The 27178-nt window shown below is 39.6% G+C and overlaps 1 protein-coding gene across 1 annotated transcript in view; it reads left to right on the top strand.

Moving 5' to 3' along the window:
• Positions 1-27178, top strand: part of LOC124788324 (nucleoprotein TPR-like) — a 393071-nt gene that overhangs the window by 275083 nt on the left and 90810 nt on the right. Inside the window, exon 19 of the mRNA XM_047255562.1 lies at positions 14735-14794. Coding sequence (XP_047111518.1) covers positions 14735-14794 — 60 coding nt within the window. The remainder of the gene's footprint in view (positions 1-14734; positions 14795-27178) is intronic.

Here is a 27178-nt window from a genome sequence, read left to right as displayed (position 1 = left end):
ATCAGCGCCCTCCCCAGCCCCAAGTTATTGTGCCTAATAGCCGCATTAAGATGATGCTGATCATGACACGGAAACAGTTGCACAAAATGCACATTAGTGCCACCAATTTGAGTAGCTATCTTTACCAGGTCACCACCTACATCATATTCCCTGTCCCTATTAAGGCTGTTCCCTTCTGCAACCCCCCCCCCCCCCCCTTAATATCACTACCTGATCCTCCTTCATAAAATTCTTACGTAACTCCCCTATGCTGTCAGTCACTTGAGCCAGCTCTGCACTAGGCTTCACAATGCAGGTGACCTGGTACTTACTCCCCAACACTTCCAGCAACTGCTGGCCCACACCTCTACTGTGAGAACTACCTAGCAGCAGAACCTTGTTCTTTCTGTTAGATTTTGCGACTAACCTAGGCTTCCTAATTGCTGAGGACTGCTGCATGTTTCCTACCTCTACAGCTACATGAGGCTCCTCTCCACTCAGCTCTGACAGTTGGTCATATGTATTGCATGTACACAAAGTAAAACTGTCTGAATACCTCCTCTTCCTAGCTGCCTTCTTGCCAACTGCCAGTTCCCATTTCCCACTACACTTCACCCTCCTCAACCTATCCAGATCCTCCTTTGCACATTGTCACTCATGGTAAAATTTTACAGTTACTGAAAAACTATACGTCTATGTTACCAAAGTTCATTTACACCAGTAGACCTATTTAAGAACTAACAATAATGGTCTCAAAATTCTCTGCCTATTAAGAAAGCAACTACTCATATTAATACTACTACACCACAGCTAATACCAATACCAACAAAATTTCACAAAATTATTAGCTAAAACCAAAAATTTCAGATGACCACTGGAACACTAAGTGCAGTTAAAACACTGAATGAAAATTTTACTGAAATATTTCACTAGAAACAATAATAAACGTCAGTTGAAAACTAAAGCACGAAATTTACTTAATGACTTTGACACACAGAAAAGTCTAAAGAAACACAGAGAGCGAACAATTCGTTATTTTGCCACAAATGGCTCGCAACACTACTGAAAACTATTAAATTTAATAACTGTATTACAGAGCACAAATAAGTTTGTCAGTACTTAGCTTATATAACCGCTACAGCTGCAGTGCATGCCGCAAAATGTAAACACACTTCTGAGGCGCGAGGCTTAGATGAACGACACAAGCACACTCACAAATAATTAACCGCTCGAGTCAATAACACAGGAAGAAAGACTGAGATTAATGAAAATCCACTAATAAGTTACTTTTATGGCAAATATTAACACAAATAAAACTTTAAAATAAGTAAATGAAGTCTAAAATTTTATAAAATATTAACAAGCAATTTCAACAGCAGTGCAGCACACGTGACGTCACACCAAAGACTCTTGTGTGTAATCAATACAAATGTGGATAAAGAATTGTCATAAAGCCGTGCACTGGAATGGGTTAAACCCTCGTGGCGTCGCGTAACAGTCAGCCATTTGAGACTTACGGGTCCACTTGGGGTGATCTGCCATTGATCACTCGCATGCCACCATCTTCCTTCCTGCTCTCGCCCGCTGCCTGACTGAGCCGGCCTCACCGGTTGCCGTGCATGTTCTCTTTAAATGTGACCCACGATCAAACTTCTCTCTCCAAATGACAACAAATGACTGTTGTGTCACATCTAATTTCTCTTATTTTATCGTGGTGATCATTTCTCCGTATGTAGGTGGTCACCGACAGAATATTTTCGCTAGCAGAGGAGGAAGTTGGTGATTGAAATTTTGTAAGAATATCCTGCCACAATGAAAAAGCCTTTATTTTAATGATTGCTGCCACATTTCATGTATCATGTCCATGGCACTCTCTCGGCTGTTTCGCAGTAATACAGAACGAGCTGCCCTTCCTTGTCTCCTCCTCCACCAGTCCTGTCTGATGCAGATCCCACACCACCCAGCAATACTACAGAAGGGGGCTGACAAACATGGTGTAAGCAGTCTCTTTAGTATTTACCCACAACATTATCTGTATGATCTTTCCATTAAAGTTATTTGTAGCTGTAATCCCAAGCACACAGTTGAATTTACAGCTGTTATTTATTTATGTGATTTATCATGTAACCAGAATTTATCAGATTTCTTTTTATGCTCATGACGATGACTTCACGTTTCAGTATTTAGAGTCAATTTCCATTTTTTGCCCAATACAAGTATCTTGTCTAAATCATTTTGCAATTATTTTTATCAGTTTTTATCATCTGAGGACTTTACAAGACTGTAAATGACAGCATCATCTGCAAAATATCTTATGATAGCTGCTCAGATTGCCTCCTATATCATTCATGTACATCAGGAACAGCAGAGGACCTGTAACACTTCTGTGGGGAATGCCAGATACTACTTTTGTCTTACTTGATGATTTTCCATAAATTACTACGAATGGTGACATTTCTGGCAGAACTCATGGATCCAGTCGCACAACTGAGACGATACTCCATAGGCACACAATTTGATTAGAAGGAGCTTGTGAGGAACGCTGTCAAAAGCCTTCTGGAAATCTAAAAATGTGAAATCAATTTGACATACCGTATCGATAGAAGTCATTACTTCATGAGAATAAAGAGCTGATGTGTCTAATGAGAACAATATTTTCTGAATCCATGCTGACTATTTGACAATTTCCTTTCTTGGGTATTCGTGTGACATGTGCAACTTTACCGTCTTTAGGTGTGAAACTTTTGGTGTGCGAGTAGTTTTATACAATTGGTAAGAGTGGATCTACTGTCTCAGCATTTGTTTCCATCATGATGCTTCCTATTTGCTCAGGATTATTTGTTGCTAAGAGGTCAAGTATGTTTTCACAAACATTTACATTTCAACTGGGCCACTGAGCTAATTGTTCAAAATAATGTTTTTGAGAAAGCTTTCAGTACAATTTCAGACATTTTATGCCTACTGTTGGCTTTAAACATGTATTTTTGCCAGCATATCAAGGTAGATTGAAGTCACCACCAAATATAATTGTATGAGTGGGGTACCTATTTGAAATAAGACTCATGTTTTCTTTGAACTGTTGAGCAACTCTATCATCTGAATTAGAGGGCCAGTTAAATGAACCAGTTATTAATTTATTCTGGTTGTCAGGTATAACCTCTACTCATACTAACTCATAGGAACTATCTACTTCAATTTCACTACAAGGTAAACCATTTCTGACAGCAATAAACACTCCACCACCAACTGTATTATATCTATCCTTTCTGAACATTGTTAGATCCTTCGTAAAATTTCCGGCTGAACTTATTTCTGGCTTTAGCCAGCTTTCTATACCTATAACAATTTGAGCTTCAGTGCTTTCTGATAGTGCTTGGAGATCTGGTTATTTCCCAACACAGCTACAGCAATTTACAACTAAGTATTGATTGTTGCTAGGTCTACCTTCCTGTGTTTGCCCTGCACCCTTTTAGACTAATGGCCTTTCTGTAGTTTACTGAGATCCTTTAACCTAAAAACTACTCAGGCCCCTCGACATAGCCCCTACTACCCATGGCTCATTTCCTGTGTGTAGTGGGCTCCTGACCCATTAAGCAGACTGTGCAAACCCACCAGCCAATGCCACAAGTTGAAGATTCTGCAGCCTACACGGTCGCAGAAACACCTAGGCCTCTGATTTGGGCCACCCACTTGGCTCTGTACCCAAAGAACACTGTCGGTTCTGTTGATATACTGCAGATAGTGAGCTCCACCTTCATCTCACAAGCAAGACTGACAGCCCTTACCATTTCAGCTAGCCACCCGAAACCAGACAGAATCTCTTCCGATCCAAAGTGACATATATTGTTGGTACTGACGTCGTTCCTAACGATGGAGCGAGTTGGGGTGGCAATAATTAAAACAAGGGCATGTTTCTTTGACGTGAGAACTTTTCACAAAATTTCACTCACCAACTTTCTCCTCTGAATGCAAAAATGTGTTATTGTCACCAACCTACATAGGGAGAAATTATCATCATAATAAAATAAGAAAAATTGGAGTTCGTTTGGAAAGATTTAAGTGTTTGTTTATCCCATGTGCTGTTAGAGAGTAAGGATAAGGAAATAGTCTGAAGGTAGTTCGAAGTACCCTGTACCAGGCACTTAATTGTGAGTTGCTTAGTAGTCATGGAGATGTGGACATAGATGAAGAGAGAATTGTTGTACCTATAAATTCAGTGCAAAAATCGCATAATTAACGCATCTGGTAATCCATTATTCACAACTCTTGCATAATGCAAGAACCTGGCTGAAAGATCCGTTGGCATATGTGCCTCTGTATTGAGCACTTGTGTTTCGTCTACAAAAAATAGACACAAAAACTATAAATACAGTAGTACACAAGGATGACTTGCAGAGTTGGAGTTATAACACTGAGAATAGTAGAATGTAGTAGGGATACTGTATGATACATGACCAAAAAGAGAGACTGGATGTACAGTGTAAGTGAAGCATTAGCATGTACATAGTCATACCAGATGGAATCAGTAGTCAGTCAGGTAGGAGATTGTTGTGGAGGATTTAGTGGAGCCATAACAAAAGCAAAGTTACCAGACTGGGTTACAGTGGGCTTAATGTTACAAGCATGAGTAGGAAATGAGCTGTGTAATGTTCTGTAAGATTTACAACTGTGGCATGCATGTTTCATAGCTGTGCTCTCTCCATTAGCTGTCAGGATGGAAATCTTTGTAGCCCCTTCATTCCTGAAAAAGTATGTGTTGTCAGAAGTGCCTCAGTTTGTGCTTCATCCATGGAGTTGAAGGGAAAGTGACTTAACACAATTGCCATTTGTTTGGATCACCTGAGAGGCTTCAGGATGTTGATCACTCCAGTTAAAGAGCATTGTTTCGTGGCACTGTCCAGGGTGCCTGATTGGGATTGGAACTGGAGTCAACACTGTCCAGCTTTAGAAGCTCAGTGGCTGCAGCGATGTGTTGCTGTCTGCAAAATCTTCCACCAGCATGACTGAGTTTCAAGTGCAACAGCAGGAGTGCTGGCATAGTCCACTTAGTTGTTCCCTTCTTATGAAGGCTTTAGGTACTCACAGATGCAATGAGTGGGACTGAGGAAAGGTAAGCCATATCAAAAGTGAATTTGTATGCTGCAGGTTTGTATCCTGCACACAATGGCAAAGGTATTGTTGGTGGAAGTAATAAAATTGGTTGGTGGTGCTACCACTATGCTGAGGAGTGCCATCATGGTGGCCACTGCACACAAAGTCGGCATAAGTGGCCCCCACCTTGATGGGCATCATCTTGGATGTCTAATGAAAGACCTTGTACATGTAATTGTATTTGTGTGGGAGAAATTGCTGTTTGTGAGGAAGCTGTATGAAAGAGTGAGAACAGGGCCCAGGATTGCCTACCATTTAGCTATTGCACAAGACATTTACTGTTCATGTGAATGGTCCTATATGTACTCAAGAAGAGCATCAAGTGCTGTCTCAGCTGGTGCCTTGGTCACCTATGAGTCGTACATATTCTGGTGAGATAAACAATGTGCCATTATCAAAATGATTGCTTGTGACAGTACTATGGAGATTTTGGTAACATACAATCATCATTGCTTCTTCTGTCATGCCTGAGTGCAAATTTGGTTTCAGAAAGAGGATTGACTTCTACCAACCACATCGACTTTAAGAACAGATCTGAAAATCGCTATGAATTCACTCTCAGGGATGTGCGGATATCAGCCAGGAGGCAAAGAAAGTGTGTTGAACTGAATTAATTTTGAGGAACTGAGGGCATGAACAATCCGAGTTTTCTATGTTATACCATTACATGCCAGTAGACATAGTGTTAAGCTAGGTTCTGGGTTTGTGTCGTCCCTCTTTGCAGTTTATGCAGAAATGTGATAATCTATGCCCAGATTATTTTAGGGATGAAGACCCATTGCTTACCAGAGTATTGCTCAATACAGGAATGCATTTAATATCTAGTGACACTCATTAGAGTTTACATGATCATTACCAATTTACTTGTCTAACAAAAAAAGTTGACTTTGTATTTCATCAAATTTGGCTAGAGGATCCTGTACACCACTAAATGCTTCCCATACAATATTACGACATTTGTGTCTAAGCAAATCAACGTTTTTGGTCGAGTGAACATCATAAATCTTATGTAGTTTGTCCCAAATGTCATTGGTGGTTTTTGCATTCACTGTCATGAAGCAAAGGGTTGGTTCAAGCAACAAAATTGGGCATTTCCGTGTCCTTCCATTAACCATCACCCATTCAGCAAAATTTCATCACATTTTAAAATAGTCTTCATTGTAATGTGCCAGGTGTCCCAGTTTACTTTGTGAGCCAGTTTTTCAATTTGATGTATTTAATCTGCCCTCATCTTGTCTTTTGTATTTCTATAACATTGAGTTATCATCAAAATCGACTACATCCATCACACTTTATGGCTGCAGACTTTACCAGACACACACTGCTATAGTGTAGATAAAATACTGCAGCCAGATACCATAGGCCATTTTTAAAATAAAACATGTATTTTAAATGTCAAAAGTGTGACAACATTGAAAGAAAGACCCACCAAACTTCAAAGCTCAACTAAATTATTGTTTCTATAATGTTAAGCCATAGCTTCAAAAGAATATGAACATATGTAATAGCATTGAAAATGCAGATGCTTTCATAGTAAATGCTGACAGTGGCGAAAGGACTGTAACCGTGAACAGAGCAACACATTTGTACAAAATGTTATAGATTTCTTCCGAGTTAATAACATAGTATAAAAACCTAAGGACCAGCTGTCAGAACCCAAAATCCAAAATGAGATTAAATTTCTTACTCTCCATTCAAGAAGCAAGGAACTTTATAGCAATGAACACATGAGCATAGGTCTGAGAGTTGCTCATTTGAGATCAGATTCAAACACCACACGTCAGCACTAAGATACAAAAAATACCATAAAAAATTGAGGCTATCCTAAATGACATTTACAACAGTACCTTTGCTGTTTTTAACAGCAGCACACATTATTAAATTTGCGTGCACATGGCTGATGCATTCCCACCCACCAGCACACACATTACCTCCATCCTCCCCTTCATATTTACCAAGAATTAATTAATTAATTCACTAGTTATTTGCATGTTTCCATGGTAGTTTCTAAAACATAGTTGTTAAACGTAACCAAAGATGCTGTTAAGAAGTCCATCACTTAGGAACAAGGATAGTTCTCGCTTTAGATTACATATTTGAATATTTGTGTCTTCATAAGCCCCCCTTCCTGTAGAGCGAGGCTGTCTGGATAAAAGCAAACTTGTGCTGTATTGTTATGCATGTTCTCTTGTGAACTAGCACTGGTATCGATGAGTGAGAGAGCGCTCGTTGAAATGGGAAGGGCCTGATGACGGGTGAGTACGTGCAGTGGCTGACTCCATTGATGATGACAGTTGGGCACCAGGTGGGGCCTGTGGAGTAGAGACTTGGTCAGCAGGGAAAGGTCTAGAAGCAGATGTAAGCTGAAGGAGAGACTGCCCTTGTGTAAGGACATCTGACAGGAGTAGATATACTGGTTTAACCTGTTCAATGGAAACCCAGCTTGGTTGGCTTTGATTAGTGGCATCATTGTGTGAGCATCTCTTTGTAAGACTAAAAAGGGGTGAGTATAAGATGGTTGCAAGGGTGCTTTAATGACATCCTTATGGAGTATGGGTACAGTGAGTGATGTCTTTACAAATTTTAACGGATGGGTTTGCATGGCTAGATGCCTTTGTAGTTTGGAAATTTGAAATTCACTCCCTCATTTGTAGTACCAATGAGGAAGGATTTTCAAGGTATCTTTCTTGCTGCTTGGAGAAAAAATCTGATGGAAGTGTTAGGATTTCACCTTACCCCATTTCTGTTGCTGAAGCATTGAAGTCAGTATGGAATGCAGTCTGCAGCCCAAGTAACACCAATGGTGAGATGGTTAACAAGGAAGACTTGTGACATATTAACACTGACTTGAGTGTCCTGCACCAGCGTGCCACCATGCCATTGCTTGGTGGATGATAGATGATGGAACGATGGTGAGTGAACCCAATAAGGTAACCACTTCATTGAATAAAGAAGACACAAATTGTTGACCTCAATCTGTCGTCACATCTGTCGGGCACCCAAAACTTGAAATCCATGTAGTTAGAAAGGCTTGGGCAACTGTCTCTGCAGAAATGTCCATAATAGGTGCGGCTTTGACCTACTGCAGAAATGTCCATAATAGGCGTGGCTTCGACCTAGTGTGGAGACATGACAGTAGCCATGGGAATATATCTCAGTCTTGGGTAGTGCCCTTAAGAGGTCTATGTGAGCATGAGGAAAATGGCATGTTGCTTCTCAAAAGAAACCGAGAGGCATATGGATCTGGCATCCGACTGGCTAGATAAGCAGGCTGTAAACCCCAAACAACAATCATGTTGTACACTCAGGCAAACATATCTGCCCTTTATACTAAAATGTAGACTTTCACGGGTGGAAATATCATGTCCATTATAATTATCTGGGCTGTTATGCCGTGGTCGGTTGATGAATTCTGTGTCAATTCCCAACGTTTCGTCTCCGACTGCGGGAGACATCTTCACGGGGGCCCGTAGCTCGATGGAAGGTCCAGCACACCCAGTGGCTCGCTAGGGGGTGTGTTGGACCTTCCATCGAGCTACGGACCCCCGTGAAGATGTCTCCCACAGTCGGAGACGAAGCGTTGGGAATCGACACAGAATTCATCACCCGACCACGGCATAACAGCCCGGATAATTATAATGGACATGATATCTGTCCTTTACATCTGAATAGTTGTGTGAGGTTGTTAATTGTGTCAAAAACAGGTTTCCTACAACTGTAAGGTATGAAAGGTCAGGATCAGTCCTGAGAAACATTACACCAAATGAGGAAGCTGTCCATAGGTAACTGTTTCAGCTGCTTTCCCATTGTTTGATTTGTAAGGAACTTGTGTTGGTCCTTGTCTTTTTCCTGTAGTGCAACTAGCTGGATTAGATCTGTTTTTGCAGAGATCTCATTGATTCTTGAGAAATAGTTGACAACCACTTTGTCATCTCCTCGCAGGTGACAGAAGTTGGTAGTGAATTGCACGATGAAGTTCTAATGGCAGAACTGCTGAAGAGAAGGAATTGTGAGGATTGTTAAACATCAAAGAAACAGGTATGTAGTTTAAAGGAAGTGAAGTGAAGTGAACTGAAGTGGAGTGCCTCAACTTGTGCTCGGAAATATATAATTATTTCGTAGACGACTGACAAATCATGTTTGTAGGCGCAACATTTAGTCTGTGCATCAGGCAACTTATGAGGGAAAATCAAGGGGCTGCCATTACCTTTTTACCTTCCATTGTAGCACCACCCTTTTAGCAGTCTGGCTATTGTTGAAGACCACAATAAGTGGCGCTGAATCCAGAGAGTGAACAAGAAGTACTGCCTCCCACAAGGAGGATTTTATGTCCCAATGAAGTGAGCAGTGCCCGGACTGCTGCTTCATGTGGCAGGTGGCGCCTTTGTAATAAGCAATGCATAAGAAACGGTGCAATTGCTAATATGTATTGGGAAGGAGAATTAGTTGAAGTAAGTCCATCTTAGATTTAAGGGCTTAATACCTTCGGGAATCACTTGACATCCCAGAAAAGTCCACTGCCTATTTGTCACTGTCTTCAATCTATAATTGGATAGTCTTTCAAACTGCTGTCTTTTTTTGTACATCCTCTGCTACTATAGGATTTTTTGATAAGCCTTTTGGAAGTCAATATCACTAAACATTTGGAGGCCCACCAGAGCAGCCGTAAAATACTGTAAGTGTGGAACAGGATAGCAATCTGGTTTTGTGCGCAAAATTAGGGTGTAATAGACATGATCGTGTCGATCTTGGAACTGTGGTGAAGACTGGTGTTCTGTTGCATCGATGGTCTTACCGTGAGTTGACATAAGTGTCTTTGCGCAGTAACAAGTGTGGCAGCACTGTCTGAAATGCCGCTACTAAGGGCCTCATTGTCCATGAGAATGTTTATCTTGTGTTCTTCCACCATTGTAACTTCTGAAATTGGATCACTAATACTGGACAGGAGGGTAAGGAGTTTGTTTAACAGTGGTGTTTTTGTGCCTGCCACTGGACATGCTGAAGTTCTCTCAGGTGAGGGGTGTTTGTTGCCAACATGGAAGCTTATCATAGAGTTATCATTTGGCCATGGACAGTTTCATTGTTCATGTCAAATGTTGCCTCCTGTATGGACACAAGTTATGTTGTGGCAGTGAAGAAAATAGGCACCATGTATGGGCTCAACGACACCATAGATCTTGATAGTCCATTGAAAACTCCACGAGAATACTAAATTGTCAACGACATCTCGATCACCAAACATCGGAATTCTTGAATTGTTTGCTGCTGTGAGCCATAGTTTTAAGGATGAACAGTTTTTTGGTGTTGCAGGGAGGACACTGACATCTGAGCCTGTGCCAATTAAATCAACCAACTCGTAACCCGTCTTGATGCGCAGCCGATGTGACATAGGAACATTGTGAAGAATAGAACCCCATCAGCTGTGTTTGAGACAGATACATTGCCAAAACAAGAGAGTACATTGTTGTCACATGGTTGAGTATGAGTGGTACATATTCCTTTAGTGGAGGGAGAGTTGCCTGAAGTAGAGAGTAGGTACTGTTCGGTGGAGTGGTTGGTCATACCTTATTTTGATTGCTGTCCCCATTTGGGCAATCGTGTGCACTACAGTACCAACACGCTTTTGCGTGCTGGCAGATGTTACGCCATCCGGGATATTGAGTGTTGCTGGGATTGCTTAAAACTCCTTGGAACCACTGGAAATCGTCGAAGGTGCTTCATGGTGTATTCACTTGTTCTGTAAGTGGAAGTTGCTGCTGTTTAGCAGTGGCACCTGTAACCATACTCATGATGCTGTGTTGTCCATTTTGTATGGGGTCCCACTTCCGACATTGAGTGAAAGGACATGATAAAGCTGATCTGCGATCAGTAATTGCAAGTCAAAAGGTAAGGAACTACTGGAAATATCTGGGCTTTTAGCTGCAAAAGGTAACTGACTTGTCCAAATGTATTTGATCATGGCGTCAGAAACATTGGTCATGGAAACCAGTGATCACAGGTGACACCAGGAAACTGAAGGGGCTTTGTCAAACCGAAGAAGATTTGTCATCAGTATTTTTGCTTTGGAGGCATTGTTAAATGAGGATGCCCCTAGGTTTGCACATTTGGTGAAGCACATTGTTCTTGATGTTTGTATATTCACCCCCAGGAGGTGTGTTGTGTACAACAATCGATAACGACAACAACAAAGTTTGTGAGTGCAATGCTCCAGTAGTGAGGACGAATTGCATGTTGTCATTTGAGATGCCATAGGTCTCAAAGGAATGGTCAAGGAGCTGAAACCAAAGATCAGGTTCTGTGATGAATTTACTATGTAGTGCAGGAGGTGCAATGCACCTTGGTGACAAACTGTCCCTGAGCTGCATAAAACAAGAAGTGCTCAGCATTTGCCAGTAAATTTAACACCAATTACAGAATAGTCTCAAGGTCTTCTGAAACCCTTGATAAGTGTCTTGTAGGTGTAGTGTCCATGTTAGTAGGTGAAGTGTTTCAACTCCTGATTTGCTTATCGTCTGCCATGATTGGGATAGCCACTCGAGGGTACTATAATCCACAGTCGAATAGAAACCGTGTAAGTACTATATACCTTATTACTGTAACAGACAAAGAAACCAAGGACCAAAAACCCAGGAGAAAATCTGAAAGGAACTAAAAATAAAGTTGTTAAACAACCAAAGATGCTGCTAGGTAGTCTATCACATAGGCACAAGGATAGTCCACACATCTGATTACATGTTCAAATGCACATGTTACCACGATGTGTTACTTGAGCCATTACTTAGAGATAAAACGTAATAGATATAAACTATCCACAGTTCTGTCATAAAAACTGTGATCTCTCTCTGCCATTGCCTAGATATAGCATGTAATAGATATAATCGTAACAACCTACAGCTGCACCATGATCAAAACTGTGCTCTACTACTACTACTCCTACTCCTACCCCTCCCCCTCCCCCTCCCCTCCCCTCCCCCCACCCCCTCCCCTCCCCTCCCCCCTCCCCCCTCCCCTCCCCTCCCCCCCTCCCCTCCCCTCCCCTTTCCCCCCCCCCCTCTCTCTCTCTCTCACACACACACACACACACACACACACACACACACACACACACACACACTCCAAATTTAACATAGTAATAATTAGTAAATTGTTGTAGGTATATACTGCATGTATACACTGTGTATATCTGCTAAGAGTTGTAGAGCAAATTTTCTCTGGCACTTTAGCAAATATCTGCAATTTCAGTTCTACAATGTGCAGCTGGTATGGGCCCAGACACATGCCGCTTATCACGTTCCGTGCGATGCCCATTGTCAGTGAAAAATGTTTGTTTATTTCCTGACACAAAATTATTTTCAAAGTGAATTTTATGTGCCCATTCTGTAGAACAGTCCCATATTAGTCTAAGATGATACTCAAGTTAGCGATATGTTTTAACAGAGACAATAAAACACGAGGAATAACCAGGACTCCAGCAGCAACTGAATACACCGCCGTGCCCCATATTGCCCGCCACTGCCGTGCAGCAACATTACCCAGTCACTATTGGACAATGATTATTTTTCATTTTTTATTGTGTCTGTTAGTACATGTCACTGAAAATTGTACTAGACTATTATGGGATCTCTCTATTGAATGATCATGCAAAACTCTGCTTAAAAATAAAAAGTTTGTGTACATTAAGAAACAAATCGATGCTCTCCATTCGCACTGAGCAACACAAGAAATGTGATGAGCAGTATTTGTGTTTGCTGAACCCATCTGCACATTGCAAATATACAGTGAAATGCCAGAGAAAATGCACCTGGTGACTCTTAGGAGAAACACACTATATATAAACTTTGCCATAGTTGGCAATGTAATTATTTTATATGTTCTTTACACTTAATGTTTCTGACATGCCATCCTGATTACTTAAATGCGTATTAAGTATTAACATAATGGAAAAGAACCTGTGATCATTGGAGATTTTTAAATATTTATTTCTGTTCATGTAAGCAATCAAATATCTCCCCAAGCTTTGTAATATGATTCAAAGCATATTTGCTCTCTTCGGTATTTGCAAAGAGTAATAGTATATTGATAATGTAACAGAGGAAGGAGCATGTGACCACTGGAGATATTTTTACTTCTATATTTATACCTTTGTTTAGCCTTTCAATCAAAGACCTCCACAAAACTGTGAACTGTGTAGTGAAGAAATAGTCTGTTATTCTTATTGTCTTCTACTGGAAAGTGCCAAAGGTTACTGCAAAGTTGTAACACGACACATACATGTCATATTAATCCATATAAATGCATCTAATGATGGAGGTTAAAATCTCAAAAATGGGCCATGGAAATAAATTAATTTTTAGTGCTAACAGTAAACTTATTTCATTTGATGGGAGGCTACCTAACTTGTTAATGGAAAGCACTATGAAAAGCACTGATATAGAGTCAGGATAGTAGCTAAATGACACGGAATGTATGTCTGTCATAAATTTATTTTAGCTTTGTGACATGGCAGCTGAGCTGTTGCAAACACTGGCTACATGTCTTAGGATGTGACAGTTGTTACAGGAATTGAGACACAATGGCCACTCTTTCTTATTATGATGCGTGAAACTATCAGAGCCGGATGGAGTCTGTATTTGGTGGTGTGTATTTCACAGTCAAGAGTGATGCGTGAAACTATCAGAGCCGGATGGAGTCTGTATTTGGTGGTGTGTATTTCACAGTCAAGAGATGATGCTGTTGTGCAATTGGATGTGTCTAGGACCATTGCTGTGTCAGGTAGCTCATTTGTGTGACATATGATGAAGATTGCATGACTGCCCCAGAGGAGCTGTGTAGTTAGATAGCTTTGATGATATGTAAGTGTGTGCTCATAAACTAGTGTTCGGAAATTTTTGTAGAAATTTACACATTTCTTGGAAAGTTGACAATACTTTGCTCACTAAGGGAACTAAATTATGCAATAAGCAAAAGATATCAGAACCTAAGTCTAACAAACAGGAAGCTATGTCCCTTGCCTCAGTGCATCAACAAAGTAGTGTCTGTGTCAGGCAAACATTTATTGAACACCAGAAATGAGAAGACAATAGTACGCAAACAGAACTTCATGAGGAAAAGGTACAACACTGTGAGTGTTTAGACAAAGTACTAACACTACCTAACACGTGACCTAAAAGAAGTGAAGAAACATAGTAAAAGTCCAGTTGTAGCAAATGAGGATTCCTGTCAAAATATGTCCATAGCCCAAGTCCAACTATAGCAAAGGTTGTTGATGAGATGATCCAGCCAGAAGCACGCCAATAGGAACATAAGTCAGTACCGCAAGTTAAGTGAACTGAAGCAGCATTGCAGCAGCCTTTACACCATAAAATAACCTTCATTTGTTGCTCACTTGATCTTTCATAAGTTACGGGATAGGTAGCTGTGACATGCTTGCTACACAGTTCTCCCTGTAATTGTTCTGCTTGTATCAGTTCCATTGTAGTGCCAAAATTGACATCCTCAAATATAACAGATATCAATTTAATTAATTTTCTGATTACTGACATGTTCTCCTGTGTCTTGAATTATTGTTTTCTGTGCATAGTCTTATATTTTCTGTTATTTGTAGGCCCTTCTGAGCGAGGAAACAAATGCTGCCCCAAATGTGACAACTGCTGATGATACTGAAGTAAGTAATTTCAACAATATGTTTTTTTCTGCATGCAGTTTGAATAAACTGTTTTATTGGTGCATCCAAATGTGCTACCATGCTTAAAGCTAACATGTTGCATTGGAATCACTATCACTATCAAGAAATACACAATATTTAAAATTGTGTGGACACTGTATTTTATGCCTCTAAAAGCAGCACCAATAAAAATTGCTTTTAATGTGAAAGCTGTAATTTTGGTTGTGGTAGTGCCAAATTCAAACAAAAATAAATAAATAAATGAAAAGCTGTATCTAAGTTTCTGAATGAATATCATATTTCTTGAAACATGCACAAATGCTTGTATGAAAAAAAATCTACTCCTCTTTGATGGAGCAAACACTTGTGCCAATGAGCGATCATCTCCTGTGGTTGAACGTACGGGTTGTAAGGTTTGGTTAGGGAAAGGGAGGAGATGAGTAGGAAGAGCTGCCACCATTGCAACATATTCTAATGACTGATTCTAGATAGTGGGAGGATAGTCCACAGAATTTAAGGAGACAAATAAGAAAACAATAAAATCTGGACATCAGACAAACCAAACCAAACCCATCAGAAAGCTAACAGGGGAGAATTGAGGCAGATGATGCTGTTGTATACAGAGAAGTCACAAACCTAGAAAATTGTAGTGAAATGGAGGAAGACCTGCAGAGGATTGACACTTGGCATATGGAGTGCCAATTGACCCTCCACATAAAACTAATCACAGGTAAGACATACACCAGACTGAGATTCATTGGAAGAATCCTTGAGTTATGTAGCCCACCCACAAAGGAGGTAGCTTACAAAACCCTCATCTGACCATTACTTGAATACTGTTTTGTCAGTCCAGAATCTGTACCAGGTGGGATTGTTAGAGGAAGCAGAGAAGACCCTAATGAAAAGGAAAAAAGCACATTTCATTACAGGCTCATTTAGTAAACACGAAAGAATCACAGAGATGCTACAAGAGAGGCATTCTGCGCCACAGTATGGTTTGCTGTTAAAGTTTCAAGGACATACATTCCCAGATGAGTCGATGAATATATTGCTTCCTGTTGTTCCTCTTACACACATCACACGAGAAGACAGTGAAGGTAACAGTACAGAGATTAGAGCTCACACACAGGCTTATGAGCAGTCATTCTTCCCATGAACCATTTGTGACTGGAACAGGGAAACGGGGGGACTGATGACCATCGATGTTAAGTCCCATAGTGCTCAGAGCCACAGGGAAACGGGGGTGTGACACTGGTTCACAAAGTACCTGTAGCCACACACCATGACATGACCTGCAGAATATAGATGTAGATAATAGGGAAGGGGGGCAAAATGGTCTGAGAGAGATGATGGGAGGCCAGTGACTGGTAGAGATTGAGGGTGCAAATGTTTAGAGATCAGAAGAGTCAGGGATGCTGGTGTTCGGGGACAAGTTGGTGGTGATGGATGTAGAGAGGAAACCAAATACTGGTGCTTTGGCCCTGACACCAGCCAATAGTGTGTGCAATGTTGCAATATGTAATTATGTGCTGTGATTGGTTCTGAGAAATCGGTGGATATTGTAGGTAGCTTTCTACAGTATTAAATAACTTCTTTGCAAAACAGTGTTGCACACTAGTGATAAATTGAATGAGGTTGTGCTTTGGGAAATATATTTTATCAAAGGAAAAGACAGTTGAGGGAACTAATAATTTATGAGACAGAATTGCTGGCCAGTGCTTCAGGGGGTGAAATATGTCATGCTTCTGATAGATACGTATAAAAGGAAAAGTTATACACTTCCTGGCTTTTGGATGGATGGATTTAAAATTGTTGAGCACTAAACAGCATGGTCATCACCACCCTTTCACAAGATCTTGGTACTGGTGAGTGAGGATTACTCTTGTTAAAACAAAAAGCAGATGCCACATAATGATATCCACAGCAACAGAAAATGTTGCGTACATGTTCCAGTAGATCTTGTCATGAAACTGTCACATGTTAAAAAACAGTGGAAGTAATAAAAAAAAGGTTGGTTGATTGTGAAACTAAAAGAATGACCCAGCTACTAAAAACAAATTAAAACATCCACCCAGCTAAACTGAGCATGAGTCCTGACTGTGGAGACTGTCAGACGTCACACTCCAGGAGAGTAGGTCAGAGGTGTTCCTTGGTAAGCACTGTGCCAGCTTCAGTCCAGAGACTTTAAATATAGAATGAAAAGTAAGGATAGATTAGAAGATAAATTAGAATGCTCAATAATTTGAAGCATAAGGTCTCTCAGAAGAAGTTAGAATAATAGAATATTTGTTTTAACGACAGTTTGACTGACCAAAATGATTGAAGAAAAAGTTGAAGTAAGAGTATCCCATAAAAAAATAAAAAAATAGTGTTTTAATTTCAATAACATTCATCTCTCTTTCCAAAGGCAAGCAGCAAGTAAGAACTAGAACTTAAATTAATAGGAAGCAGTAAGTTTCATTAATTTTGATTGATTTTAACATTCCAGGTGAAAAGTGTGCACAAATTTACAAACATACACAAGAAAACTTTTCCTTTTGCTCTCCAAAAACTTCAAATGAAAAACGCACACACAAATTTATGAAAACATGCAAGAAATGTTCAGTTTTATTTTGCAAATAAATCGGATATATTTCTTGCTTTGTTTTCAGTGTGCTTGATGAAGCACATTTTCTATTGATTTTCATGCACATAATTTCAAATGGTGATTTCTTCTTTTTCTTCTTCACGTGGTCATCAAAATGTACAAAATCATCAAATCTCACATTTTCTGCTGAGACAGATAGAAGGCACAAGTATCATGAACAATTGAGTCAGTTTCTGTACTCTCCCGTTGTTTCAGTCATATTTTGTTCCTTAATCAATCACATATTTCGGAACAATTTGAAATCTTCTTTGGGTAACATAGTATGATACCTTGCAGCCATATTTACCACTACCAAAACTTCTATGTTGGTCCTCTGACCATCTTCAGTGCTAGCTCACACCATTATTAGAACCTATTTACAGTAAGAACTTTAAAATTTTGAATTATTCCATGCCCAAGTGGTAATTTTGAAGTGTATTCATAGGGAAAAATGAAGTTTCACATTATCTACCATCAGTAGGTTGTTTTGAACTGCAAAATTGTCCAGAAAAATCATAGTTTCTTTCACTTCCACTCCTCCTTCCCATATCTCTGCCACGGCTCAAAAGCTACTCATTGAACATTTCTGTTCTTATCCACACGTTTTTGCTGGAGCAGTAAAACACAGAAAATGATCTGATACCCTTCATACAGCTAAGGTCTGTATCTTTCATTATCGAAACAGGTTTTATTTTTGATAGGGAAGACTCATGAAAAATTTTGTTTGAACGATCTGTGTTACCAATGTTTTAACTTCGAAAATGTGTCTTTGCCCTCTGAATTGACTAAGCCATTTCATTAAACAGATTGTTAGAAACTGTTTGTATTATTTAGTGCAAGACTATTAGATAGCCACTGACTAGACAGTTTAGTGATGGTTATGCCTGTGTATTTGACATAAGTTAGTTGAAACAACATCTGAGGTTTTCCAAGCTGTTCTGCCTTTGATACTGCATGGGTTACCAGTTGCGGAGGTGGAGTAGATGGTTGCGGGTGGGTATGTGGGACAGGTTTCCCAGCATGAAAGATTGTGTGGGTAGGAACCTAAGGGATGGATAATAGTTTAGGGAAGTATAAGGTTTGACTAGCATATTCTGGAGGTTAGGAATGTGACATTGTGTGGTTCAGGGAAGATCTCATTTCAGGGCTTGACTCGAAAAAGTCATAGCCTTTTCGGAGTAAGGCAGTGAGACATTCAAGGCCTGTATTTCAGTCCAAGATGGCCGCCGAGTAAGTGACGCCAGAAACCATTTCCAGAAAGTTAAGTGATTTAGACAGGAATATAATTTAGTTTAACGCCGACAACAAATTAAATACGTGCATTAGTGTATCGTTTAGTTTTGCCATTAAAGGTTTGACTTTTCTTTGCGTATTTTTTCAGAAAACATGAAAAGATCGTAACTTCGCGAAGTCGCGCTTAGGCTTAAATTTTGTAAACGTGTTTGTTTCTTGTTTCACGGTAATTTAACTAGTTTCTCGGTAACAAATAAGTAAACTACCGTAAATAGCGTATAACTTCATTGTTTTAATACAGATTTCAGAAAAACAGTGTAACTTTATATCAGAAACTTGCCTATATACATTTGTTTATAGGCCTAATTCTCGTAACGTTTTTGGAGAATCAAAGTTAAAGTATCTCGTTTAATTGTCCTTTTTTTCATTCCATCGAGTGAAATATATAATAAATAGCGTATACCTTCATTGTTTTAATACAGATCTCAGAAAAACAGCGGAATTTTAAATCAGAAACTTGCTTATATACATTTGTGAATAGGCTTAATTCTTGTAACGTCTTTTTTGATTTTCGGTAATTTAATTGATTTATTCTAGCTAAAGTATTATTTTTGCCATGAGTGAGAAGTGCCTGACTTGCCGTAGAATTGTTAGTTCCGGGGTTTGGTGTGATGGATGTAGTAGTTTTTTTCACTGGGGGGGACTGCAGTGGCGTGGGTGTTGGGAAAGTGGATCAGGCTCATCAGTGGTTATGTAGGATTTGCAGCAGAGATAGGAAGATAGTGGAACAGGAGGGGAAAATTGCTGCCCTTCAGGCTGAGCTAAATCAGGCTAGGGAAGATCTGGACAGGTTAAGGAGGGAGAAGGGCAAAGAGAGGTGGGAAGTGGCAACAGGTAGCAGAAGGAACAGGCCTAGAACTAAGTCTGACAGTTTTGTGGTGAATGTCAAAAATAAGTTTGACCTGTTGCTTCAGTTAGAAACTGATGAACCTCAAGCAGAGGTAGGTGTAGACAGGACACAACAAACTTTCAATAGTAAATTGAAAAAGAATGTAGGAAAGTCATTGAAAAGGAAGAAAGTTTTGTTGTTAGGCAGTTCTCATGCCGGAGGTGTAGGCCAACTTCTGCAGGAGGAATTAGGACCAGAATACCAGGTCACAAATTTTTTCAAACCAAGTGCTAGTCTGGATCAGGTGACAGAGGATTTAGGTTCACTCTGTAAAGGATTTACCAGGGAAGACACCGTGGTTATTGTGGGAGGGCAACGGAACAGCATCGACAGAGATCCTGGGTACAGTATAGAGTGTGACCTGGTAAAGATTGCGTCGGCATCGAGACACACCAATGTTGAATTTGTATCTGTCCTGAGACGCCATGACCGGCCTCATTTGAACTCTTCTGTTGGGAGAGTTAATTTGGAGTTGGAACGGCTGCTTGGGTCGGGTGCAGGGGCTCATATTGGTGTGGTTCCTGTTGATTATCTCAGTAGGTGGGACTATACCAGGCACGGCCTACATCTCAACAGGAAAGGGAAGGGGAAACTGGCTGGGGTAATAGCAGGAAATTTAAGGGGGGGGGGGAGGCACTGCCATGAATGGTAAAATACCAGTGGTTACAGGTGTTGGAGCAGCACCTTTTTTATGATGGGTAAGACAGAAAGATGTCAAGTTCTACGAGAGGTCAGGATTGAAACAAATCTTCAGTTTAGGAAAGAAATTAAACAGCACAATTCTAGCACATTTGATCACCAATCACAGCTATCAATTATAAATTTTCACCAATCACCAGAAATTTTATCTCCACCAAGTTGTATCTCAGGCCTAGGTAATTGCATTGATGAATTAAAGTCACCCAACCCAGTTGACATAATCTGCCTCTCTGAACACCGTGTGACCACTGGTATAGGAACTAGGCCTAAGCACAATGAGAAACTCAGACAGGAGAGTACTGCAAATGTTAGAATAAGGAAAGGTTCTCATAAAAGTACAATTAAAAATAATGTAAGTATATTTCATCAAAATATTGGGAGTTTAAAGAATAAAGTAGATGAGCTTCTGGTTTGTTTAGAAGCTTTAGAAGCTGAGAATGAAATAGATATACTATGCCTGTCTGAGCATCACATTGTTACTGATATGGATAAGGTAAATGTAAGTGGATATAAGCTCTCTGCACATTTAATGGGAGAAAATATGGAGAAAGGAGGAGTTGCCATATATGTCAAAAGTTATCATTGTGCAAAAAGTATAGAAACAAAAAAGTTTTGTGTAGAGAAACATATAGAAGCATGTGCCTGTGAGCTTAAATTAAATAAAGGCACATTTATAATTGTAACTGTATATAGGTCCCCATCAGGAAATTTTCATCTATTTCTGAAAAATTTGGACTCCTTGTTGTGCTATCTGTCAGACAGGGGGAAGCAAATTATTATTTGTGGGGACTTCAATGTAGATTCTCTGAAAGAGGGTAATAGGAAAAATGACCTTGAAGTATTACTCGGTTCTTTCAATTTGACACCCGTTATTGATTTTCCTACTCGGGTGGTAAAGGATGGCAGCTCACTGGTAGATAACTTCTTTATAGACCAAGATAAGTTTAACCAGATAAATGCTCAGCATGTTGAGAATGGTCTTTCTAATCATGGTGCACAGCTAGTTACAATATATGACATAGCTCCATTCAGCAATACTAAACAGTCCTCCAAAGTAGTACGTTCAGTCAACGATTTAACAATTGCAAATTTCAGGGAAAGCCTACAGCAGATAGACTGGGATGAGGTGTACCGTGAACCTGATGCCAATTTAAAATATAATTTATTTCATGACATTTTTGTAAATGCATTTGAAAACTGCTTCCCCAAGAAAATAGTTAAATATACTCGTAAGAAACCTTGTAACAAACCATGGCTTACTAAGGGTATAAAAATATCTTGTAACCGGAAAAGGGAAATGTATCTGACAGCAAGAAAGAGTAGTGACCCAGAAACTATCAAAAATTATAAAAACTACTGTGTTATATTAAGAAAAGTTATTAAAAAATCCAGGAGTATGTGTATCATGTCTGAAATCAGCAACTCTGATAATAAAATTAAAACAATTTGGAATATTATTAAAAGAGAAACAGGTCAACCAAGAGCAGAGGAAGACAGTATTACCATCAAATTGAATGAAAACTTTACGAGCAAAAAGTCAGAAGTTGAAAATATTTTTAATAATCGTTTTCTAAATGTTGTGGATGTAATAGGATCCAGGTGTTCATTAGAAGATGCTAGGCTGTTAATGGAAGAGGCTATACCTATGCAATTTGATACAATTGAAATCTCACCCACTTCTCCCTCTGAAATTAGGAAAATAATAAACTTGCTTAAAAGCAAAAACTCACATGGAATTGATGGCATTTCCAGCAAAATATTAAAAGCTTGTTCTCAACAGATAAGTAAGATTCTCAGCCACCTGTGTAATAGCTCTCTGGAACAGGGCATTTTCCCTGATAGACTGAAATATGCTATTGTTATACCTTTGCATAAAAAGGGGGATAGATCTGATATCAACAATTACCGTCCAATCTCCCTTCTAACAGCTTTATCCAAAATTTTTGAGAAAGTAATGTATTCAAGAGTAGCTTCACATATCTGTAAAAATGAAGTACTAACAAAATGTCAGTTTGGTTTCCAGAAAGGTTTTTCAACAGAAAATGCCATATATGCTTTCACCAGTCAAATTTTGAATGATCTGAATAACCGAACACCACCCATTGGGATTTTTTGTGATCTCTCAAAGGCTTTTGATTGTGTAAATCATGAAATTCTGCTAGACAAGCTCAAGTATTGTGGCATGAGTGGGACAGTGCACAAATGGTTTAATTCGTACCTAACTGGAAGAGTGCAGAAAGTTGAAATAAGTAGTTCTCGTAACATGCAAAGATCAGCACATTCCTCAAACTGGGGAACTATCAAGAATGGGGTTCCACAAGGGTCAGTCTTGGGTCCTTTGTTGTTCTTATTATATATTAATGACTTGCCATTCTATATTCATGAAGAGGCAAAGTTAGTTCTCTTTGCGGATGATACAAGTATAGTAATCACGCCTGACAAACAAGAATTAACTGATGAAATTGTCAATACTGTCTTTCAGAAAATTACTAAGTGGTTCCAACGGACTCTCACTGAATTTTGATAAGACACAGTACATACAGTTCCGTACAGTGAATGGTATGATGCCATTAATAAATATAGACCTTAATCAGAAGCGTATAGCTAAGATAGAATATTCCAAATTTTTAGGTGTGTCCATTGATGAGAGATTAAATTGGAAGAAACACATTGATGATCTGCTGAAACGTTTGAGTTCAGCTACTTATGCAATAAGGGTCATTGCAAATTTTGGTGATAAACATCTTAGTAAATTAGCTTACTACGCCTATTTTCACTCATTGCTTTCATATGGCATCATATTTTGGGGTAATTCATCACTGAGGAATAAAGTATTTATTGCACAAAAGCGTGTAATCAGAATAATAGCTGGAGTCCACCCAAGATCATCCTGTAGACATTTATTTAAGGACCTGGGGATATTCACAGTAGCTTCTCAGTATATATACTCTCTTATGAAATTTGTTATTAACAACCAAACCCAATTCAAAAGTAATAGCAGTGTGCATAACTACAATACTAGGAGAAAGGATGATCTTCACTATTCAATATTAAATCTAACTTTTGGCACAGAAAGGGATGAATTATACTGGCACTAAAGTCTTTGGTCACTTACCAAGTAGTATCAAAAGTCTGACAGATAACCAACAAGTATTTAAGAAGAAATTAAAAGAGTTTCTGAATGGCAACTCCTTCTACTCCATAGAGGAATTTTTAAATATAAATTAAGAAAAACAGAAAAAATATTAAAAAAAAAGTTGTTATATTAACTTAAGTATGTTGTTAAATTAACCTAATTTTGTCATGTATTGGAAAATTCGACTCGTTCCACATCATTACGAAATATCGTATTCATGATCCATGGAACTGGTATTAATCTAATCTAATCTAATCTAAATGTATAGTACTGGGTGACTACTGACGTACTGATTATGTTTTTGAGGGTGGATAATGCCTAGATTTGTTTATGAATAAGATCTGTGGCATAGTTATGGGAAGGAAACCCTGGCAGAAGTTGTTCATAAGTGTCAAAAGATTCAGTGGTGGGCAGATCAGATGCCTAGACTGTTAAGAAGGGAGTGGTAGGTGTCAAAGTGTAGGTATTGTTTGGTTTTATAAGGACTTTGGATTGAGCATGGGATTTTTGAGGTGGTGGTGGTGAACGTTAAGGATGGTTGCTTTGGATTCGGAAAAGACTTGGTATATTGGAGTTGAAAAAAGAAGGAAAGAGGAGTGCTACTTTTGAGCTACTTGGCTGACAGGGTGGACAGATTCTTTACGTGGTGTTCTCTTCAAGTTTATGGCTGGCTTTTAGGAGAATTGCACTGAGTGTGTGAACACATTCAGGAGCTGTAAGGTGCAGGATTTGTTGGTAATGCAGTATAATTTGTGAGGAGTAGGAAGGATTCTTAGTATGCTATTTTTCATATAAGGAGACATTTGACATTTTTACATTTATGTTTTTTATTATATAAGCTCATTATGTTTTACATAAAACTTTCTGCATTTATGTGCAGTTTCGTTGTGGTATTATCAAAGTAATTACGTACATTTTATATATATTTCTGTAGATCTGTGGCTACTTTGGCTGCAGCAGCCAGATTTCCTCTGAGTTACTGCCGTTACGTAAACATTACTTCATCTGGTGCTATAATTCCCCACTTATTTAAATTTACTACACAAAAAAATATTACAACGTATACAACTTAGTCTGCTGCAATACATCTTCATTTGAAATTAACATGTCAGATCCCAGATATACCAGCAGTTGAATCATTTCCGTCCTGGGGGTAATCTTGTCATTTGTGTTCCTCCATTAACAAATGTTGTAAGGCATGCTGCCACCATACATGTTCCTGCAGGTATCAGGAGTTTCACATAATGTAATTCTCAGCTTTCATGGGTACTGATGGCTATTAAGTATAATTCAGTTATCCTTATAACTGTTAAACTTTTCATTTGGCAGTGCCTCACTTTGCACAAAGTCTAGATTGGAAAGTAAAGGGTAACTTTTACTCCATGTATGTAAGATTTCCCTTGTCTCACCCACATCTTTAATGTCTTGAATGCTAAATCAGTTTAATTAGTCTAATTTTTTTCACTTCTATTTTCTTAAATAAATTACATGCATCATGTTGTATAATTACTAAATCAAATGAACGCAGTCCCCATATTGTTAGTAATACAGTAGGAGTGGTCCTGAAATCCCCAGTACTTACAGGATAATATTTCTTTACACTCTTCTTATGGCCACACAGGTTTCATCAGGTTAAGTCTGTGGGCCCATACGCCTGAACCATAACAGTGAAGCCACAAATGGTAGTTGAAACTTTCATGGACGAAGCAGTTTAGTACAGGGTATGCATTGACTCTTAGAAGTACGGAAGGATGTGATGTTGATGTGGAACAGGTATGGTAAGCAAAACTTGTGCATGAATGCTGTGGCAAGATGTTCAGCATACTGGAAGTGATATCAACCATTGCTGTAGATACTATATCAACAGATGAAAATTTTTTTGCACAGCTATATGTGGAATTGTTGCTACTATCACCTTTTGGGGATCTTGAGTATGTCCTGTGTCAGAGGGAAGCATGTGCATATGAATAAAAGTCTGTTAATCATTGACAATTCAAATACACAGTAAATAATGGTGCAAATTAGGGAAATGGCAGGATCGTGCCATGCACTCAATGTGAATGCTTGATGTCTCAGTCAGAATGCGGAAGAGGCTATTCACATAGTCACTGCAACCAGCTGCAACATGTTAACAAATAATGCTTGTGATTTGGACTCGACAGTCATTTGGATCATTTCTGCAACCTTCAGAGAAGACGGAGAAGAGCAGCCTTCATCATCTGGTATCAATAAATCTCACAATCAGCGGCATTGTCCCCAAAACTAATTGTGTGCCTCAGAGCCTGGGTTGAAAAGAAGATTATGTGACAAGCTAGGCTGTGATTTCCTAGCTAGGGCCATAGGGTAGCTGACTGTGTGTGAGGTTTAGAGAAGGTTTTGATTTTTAGATTAGGCAGCTCTCCATTCAGTCAAGATCATGATAGCTGTAGGAGACTCTGAAGTATTAACACTCAAAGAAATGTCCTCCACAGAATGCCATGTCTTTCGTATTTATGATAGTTTGCTATTGATATGTAAATGTTTTCTGCTACTGTATTGTCTTTTCTCGTGTAAATATAGATTGCTGGGGGGAAAAATTGTACACCTGGAAAGATCATGTCGATTTTGATCTGAAGGGGGCATATGCTAGCTGGTGGATAGTTGAGCTACTAATAACAGTTGCAGCATTGTCCGCCTATAGATAGGCGTAGCCAGCAGAGCAGTATCTGTGTCTATCCATTAATATGAAATGCTCATAGCCAGAAGGCTCAGTGTGCTGCAAACGTGTAAAACAAGCAGGCAACCATGCCATGGAGGTGCACTCATCTTTCCTACAGCCAACTGAGCAAATTTGAAACTGCCTTCCAATTTGTGGGTTGGCCCTTTGGGAGAATTGCCATACAAGTGGACATGCTACGTCAGATGTGCAACAGTGCAGGTATCAGGGGTCACTTGAACATTCTCACATCCGTTGGTGAGGTTCTGGATATCCAAGCAAGACAAATGCTTGCCAGGACCGTTGCATTGTAAGGACAACGGTGGCAGATTATGCAGCTACCACAGCACAGATAAGGCGGCTTGTGAGCCCAGATGTGTCAACACAAACTGTTGCAAACTGGTTATTTGCAGTGGGACTGTGGACATGCACAACTCTAGCCCATCTTCCACTCGCATCACCCCATCGACATGCATGGCTCGACTGGTGCCGTCGGAGGATCATGCAGAAGATGGAATGGTGTGCCATGGTCATCAGTGATGAAAGCAGTATGACGTTGACCTGGTGAATGCTGCCTCCAAAGTGCATTTCACCAAGGCACACCACAGATCTTATTGCCTGGTGTACGATCAGCTACAACTCATATACAACTTTGGTGTTTTTGGAGGGGATGCTAACCGGCATTCGGTACATGCAGAATGTTGTTAGACCCGTTCTTTTATTGTTCTTGCAACAGGAAGGCAACGTTGTTCAAACAGTATAATGCTCACCCATACACTGCCTGTGAAATGCAACGTGCTCTGCAAGATTGTCTTCAATCAATCTTGTGTGGGATGTGATGGGACGAGGAGTGACTAGTGCGACTCATCAGCCAACAATCTTCCAGAACTATGTGAAAAGTTTGAGCAGGCATGGCATAATATATCCCAGGACAATATTCGGCATCTGTACGGTTGATAGGCACCTGCATTGCCGCCTGTGAAGGGTTTACCTCATACTAATATGGCTGTTGCAGCATGAGTCGGTACCTGATATCTCAGAACCAC

Source organism: Schistocerca piceifrons, chromosome 3, assembly GCF_021461385.2.
Source record: "Schistocerca piceifrons isolate TAMUIC-IGC-003096 chromosome 3, iqSchPice1.1, whole genome shotgun sequence".
In the NCBI taxonomy this organism is placed as follows: Eukaryota; Metazoa; Arthropoda; class Insecta; order Orthoptera; family Acrididae; genus Schistocerca; species Schistocerca piceifrons.
This window is presented reverse-complemented; position numbering and strand designations above follow the sequence as displayed.